The sequence below is a fragment of the Cyphomyrmex costatus genome, unplaced genomic scaffold (assembly GCF_001594065.2).
Source record: "Cyphomyrmex costatus isolate MS0001 unplaced genomic scaffold, Ccosl1.0 scaffold378, whole genome shotgun sequence".
NCBI lineage: Eukaryota > Metazoa > Arthropoda > Insecta > Hymenoptera > Formicidae > Cyphomyrmex > Cyphomyrmex costatus.
The window spans coordinates 146,750-152,287 of NW_017277972.1; the positions used below are offsets into that span (position 1 = coordinate 146,750).

At 31.1% G+C, this 5,538-nt stretch overlaps 1 protein-coding gene across 3 annotated transcripts; it reads left to right on the forward strand.

The window, feature by feature from the left end:
• Positions 1-370: 370 nt before the first annotated feature.
• On the forward strand, positions 371-5,290 carry Lamp1 (lysosome-associated membrane glycoprotein 1). Of its 3 annotated transcripts, none has more exons than XM_018543459.1 (6): positions 371-600; positions 715-865; positions 2,074-2,516; positions 4,032-4,248; positions 4,330-4,518; positions 4,613-5,290. In XM_018543459.1, the coding sequence occupies exons 2-6, from the start codon at positions 817-819 to the stop codon at positions 4,750-4,752; spliced, it is 1,038 nt and encodes a 345-aa protein (XP_018398961.1). In that variant the 5' UTR covers positions 371-600; positions 715-816; the 3' UTR covers positions 4,753-5,290. The 3 variants fall into 3 exon arrangements, with proteins under 3 accessions (XP_018398961.1, XP_018398962.1, XP_018398963.1); XM_018543460.1 differs by having other exon boundaries at positions 719-865; XM_018543461.1 differs by having other exon boundaries at positions 724-865.
• The last annotated feature ends 248 nt before the right edge of the window (positions 5,291-5,538 follow it).

The following is a 5,538-nucleotide window of genomic DNA, read 5'->3' on the forward strand; positions in this document are numbered from 1 at the left end:
CCGTATCGTCCTCCTACTCATTATCTGGAGGCGGGACAGCCATTAATTAAAGAAAACACTACGACATTCGATATACGTTGTCCAATATCCAATAGAAGAGTTCGTTTTCCAGAAATTCTGGCTAAGGGTCTGAGCACAAGCACTGCCGTAACATTTTACGACAACTTAAGTTGTAAACGTAAATAACGCACAAGCTTTGACGTATCGGCGTATGACGTGTTTATGCACGCTATCGAAAGATATGTCAATAATGTACATAAACACGTCATACGCCGATACGCCAAAGCTTGTGCGTTATTTACGTCTACAACTTAAGTATGTCGTAAAATATTACGGCAGTGCTTGTGCTCAGACCCTAACAATACTTTGGCTTCAGTTGCCAGTTTGGCATTTGTCGTTGGTGATAAAGTAGTTCAATTTGACCTACTTGGTTTGAGAATGTGATTTAGTTGATCTAGTTTATGTAAAAGATTCGTTCATTTGACCTGTTCGTTCGCGAACTACCTATCTCTACGGCATCTAACCTACATTAAACATTTTCCTAGACCGCGTCAATCTCGATTAGGGACAATTAGGGATCAGCTCGCTTGGACTTATAGGGTTTGTTTTTTGTTCCTGCATTGTTTGAACTAGTGCACACGGTGCAATAAGTTAAAATGAAATAAATGTATATTTGTTTCACTTCAACTTATTGCACTGTGTGTACTATTTCAGACAGTGCAGGAACAAAAAACGGACCCATTGTTACGTATTGTGTCTGGTACTCCGGTAGTGTGTGTCGCGATACGGATACGAATTCTCTGAACGTTTGACATCATGCTGAGATCCTTGCTGCTCTTGTGCTGGGCCACGACAATTATGTCAGGTAATGGATTCCCGATATGTGAGTTCCTAGTTTTGCAACCGCCAATGCAGATAGCCGTGCCGAGGATGTATTAATGTGACCTTGTACAGCGATGTTGGTGATTCTATCATCGTCACCATCGTCATCATCATCGCTGTCATTATCAACCTCGTAGTATTAAAATTATAGAAATGGGTGACAACTAGGAGTTCACGAATAAGATTGTAAACGTTATAAAATTAAAAAAATTTCTCGTGGTATTGCTTTGACGGGAGGGACGAGGCGAACGGAAAATAGAGATCGGGAGTCATGCTCGCGGTCGTACTTCGAAGATTAATTGCGCATTCCAAATTATCAGAAGCGCCATGATGATGAGGCAGATTGGGCGGACCGGACCTCCGTTGAATGTGCAATCACGACAGTGATTCAAGTGCAGCTCCACTTGCTTCGCTTTACTTTGCGTCACGCAGTTGTGTCGTATCGCTGTATTGCGATGATTCAATGTAGACGATTATATGTTTTTAAAACAAAACAGTTGCTCGGTATACGCAGATGATATTGTGCCGTGTTCTGAGAATGATGCAGATCATATGTTATATGCGATTATCGTGTTTAGGAAATCTATGTTGCATACTTATGTGTGTTTCTATCAATATAGATTAACTTTAATTTTGACGCAACTTAGTGCTTCATCTTTTTTTAACTTTTAGAATTAGAAAAAGATGAGTTAGTTAAACCAAGATTAAGATTAAATTGGTAGAAACAAGCATTAATTGGTTACGACAAATCTCTTATCTCTAAATCATTTTGATTTCAACTTGGTGAAATGTGTGATATTGCCACAATGTTTATCTCTGTTGTCTTTTTGGATTTTCTTTCTCTTTATTTAGGAGTTCTTTTTTATATATAATTTGTTCAAGGTAATAGCATGATAATCTAAATGTATAAAGAACCAAATATTTAATTCATACTGAAAACATGAAATATCTAATTAATATATATAGATAATATTTTATGCTTTAAATATATTTATTTGGTTTTTACAAATATTTTTGAACTGATTGGAAGATATATCTTAGTTTTAAGATATAATATTAGTCTGTTTTAGATAGAGACCATTTTCTTTAAGCTCTTTGTCTATAAGCTTTGTTGATGCAAAATTTTAAAAATCAGTATGAATCATCCATTGAATAATATAAAAATATAATATGCACATATAATTTTAACAGTTGATGAGCCAAAGGACCTTATTACCAAAGATACAAGTGTTTCTGTCAATCCAACCAGCCACAACACAGCTGTAAATCTCAAGTCAATGCTTGAACCTAAATCAAATATAGAAACAAATATTCACTTGGTATCTTCGAAAAATGAACATACACTAAATAATTCTATATCAAACACGGTCATTTCATCAACTACAACTTTGACTACGTCAACCACAATTCTGAAGACTACAACACCTTTATCGACTACAATAACTTTGCCAACTACACCCGAATCAACTACAATTTCAACGCCTATATCTACTACAACCACTATTCCTACAGTGCCAACAACTCTGCTTCCTCCACCAAGTACTGGAAAATGGATAGTTCAAGAGAATAATACACTATGTATTGTCATTCAAATGGCTGTGCAATTCAATGTTTCATATACCAACGATAATGTAGTAAGTATATCAAACTAAGTAGTAAGTATATCAAAACTAAGTTTATTATATTGTTAATATAAATATATTTATAATATAAATATGTATATACAAATTGTTATCAAATTTGATAAATATTCAGAAATCAAAAGTAACAAAGTATAAAGAAACAATGGTCTGAATCGGGTGGTAATAAAGTTCTTTTGTACAAAATAATTTAATAGTATACAATGTTAGTATGACAAAAAAGTAAAGAATATAAGAATATGAAAAAATATAATATAGTAAAATTGAACGTTTCGGAACTCACAGGTCCTTCTTCAGCGATTCTTGAAAGATGTTACAGAGCCATAGAGATGAATAATCTTACGGTCAAAGAGACATAGTGTAGTACAATTGTTTTGAAGAATTGATTTTCCTGTTTTTAAGTGAATTGTGTCTAGAGTGAAAAATTCATTGCCGTCAGTATAAATAGTCAAGAGAATTAATCATATGAAAGTAAATATCGAATTATTGTCTATTGTCAATCTTTGTATCACGTCAATTTGTTTATTTATAAGATGATTAAGATTAAATTCTTTATTTATAATAAAATATGCGAAAATAGAATCATGTTTACATATTCGTCCGATACTGTTGTGCTTACATGTTTTGGCTCATTTTTGAGCCTTCTTCAGAGACAATGTAAATTACATAAATAAATTATAAATTAAAAATAACAAAAAGTATCAAATGATATTTAATCATAGTGAGCTCTCCTACAACCGAAAAATAAAATTATTTTATTTCTCGGTTGTGGGGATATCATTTGATACTTTTTGTTATTTTTAATTTATAATTATACATATATATTATAATTTATAATTATAATCTGAAATTACAAGCAATTATTATGCAATTATACGATATTTTTTGAACATTTCTATAATTTGATAAGTTTCTACAGAAGAAATGAGAAATACAGAAAAATATACAAAAATGTAAACATTAAAACAGTATTTTTTATTCTTTTTTTTATAAATGATATTTTTTATTAATTAATTTTACATTGGTAGTTATAAAATTGATGATGGTCCAATAGTAACTAAAAAACATGTTTGCTGTCAAAATTACTTGCTAATAACGAACAAAAAATTTTAGACACTTTGGGTAACCAAAATAAAATTCTGATCTTTAATAGTGGTTATTTTTAATTTATATAAAATTCTGATCATCTATAATACTCATAGATAGTTACTCATAATGAAAAATAATTTTTATCATTGATAATGATGATTTGTAATCAAAAATATAATAATTTCTGACATCAGTAATGGTTATTCGAAACCGAAAACAATTTTAATTACAATATTTATAATGATTTCATCATTGATAATGATTATTTGCAACCAAACAGCTTCAAGATAAATGTAATTGTTATAACTTTTTCTAGTTTAGTTATAACAGTCAGAATCTCTGCAAATAATGTAAAATACATTTATATACATATTGCAAAGTCAGTTACTATATTAATAATTAATCTCATTTTATTTGCAGACAATTTACAAAGTGATGGACGTACCCAGCAATGGTATTGCAATAGGAAAGTGTGGTAAAACTGAACAGAATCTGACATTATCATGGGAATCACAAAATAATACCACCCAGAATAATTTCACGATTCATTTCGTGAAGAACGAAACAGAAAAATATTACTCTCTTCATCACTTTGAGATTTCTTTAGCGGCTGAAGAATTTCCGAATGATAAATCAAGTATTTGTTCATCTCGTGTGAATTAAGTTGCACTTTAATTTTGACTTTTTCTTTAGGAAAGATTTTTATTTTTTTGTTCAGATAAGACGGTGACTGTAATACATATGACACCACAATTCAAAACTGGATTAAGCAACTCTTATAAATGTATCAAGGAACAGCAAATGAATTTAATCTTCAAGGGTAGTAATGTAACTGTAGGGTATCTGAAAGTAACCAATTTACAGTTCCAAGCTTTCCGAAGTGATAATACTACTATTTTTGGCTTAGGTGGGTATTATATCTTATCAGTTGTAATATGATTTATTTTTACGTTGCTTTTGTGGTTATGACACTTAAGTATTCTTTTTATCTTTTCTTTTAGCTAAAGACTGTTCGTTTGATACGCCTGACATCATTCCCATAAGTGTGGGTTGTGCATTGGCGGGCTTAGTGATAATCGTATTGATCGCATACATATTTGGCCGCAGACGAAGTCAAGCTCGCGGTTATCTTAGTATGTGAGTCGAGTTTCGTGAGGTTTTTTTCTTTATTTTTTTTCTATTTTTTTTAATCGTTTAATATTTTTTAATGCTATTCTGTCTTAAAATAGAGTCGATTGTCTTATTGAAAATCTATATAGTTATATTTTGTGTTCTATAGCCACAAAGGCTATGATACATGTTAAGAAGAAAAAAATATAGTTTATACGTTTGTAAAGTATCGCATCCGCGTGCAGCAATATTAGAAAAAAAAAGATACGTATTGCGAGACGGTTTAAAACGATACAGGGTAAGTAATAATTTCGAAGTAACATGCTGTATTCTGCAAGGGCAAATACTCTCTAAATATAAATTTACATAGTTAATCGCGAGATCTGCATCGTATCTATGCTGTTTCATTTTTGACTGGCAGCGAGTATTGTTTGATTTTTCATAAATATTGTAGTACGGAAAGAGAATAAGGAAAATCTGATAAATATGTATAGCATTGAAGTTATGTTAAATATCCATGCGCTAAACTCGCTGTTTCTTATAACGGGATATATTATAATGCAAAATTTCTTATCTTTATTCAAGAATAATTTCCTGGCTTTATCGTGATACAATATATATCTTTATATATTATACTTAATGCATACATCGATATGTTTCTGTTATTTTTTCGTATTCGAATTCTTTTTATTAAAACTACTATGAAGTAATAGCAGTTGTTTATATAGCCCTAAGTATGCGTGCGTGAGTGTATCAGAATAGTATGAAGGAGCACGAGCTTCATCCGTTGATGTTAAAGGTGTGCTTTATTTTGAAT

Bases quoted from the DNA above. Each gene is read 5' to 3' on its own strand.
- Lamp1 (XM_018543459.1), top strand. From the start codon at position 817: ATGCTGAGATCCTTGCTGCTCTTGTGCTGGGCCACGACAATTATGTCA. The intron at 866-2,073 runs GTAATGGATTCC...TAATTTTAACAG, and splicing joins GGCCACGACAATTATGTCAG to TTGATGAGCCAAAGGACCTT. The intron at 2,517-4,031 runs GTAAGTATATCA...TTTTATTTGCAG, and splicing joins CATATACCAACGATAATGTA to ACAATTTACAAAGTGATGGA.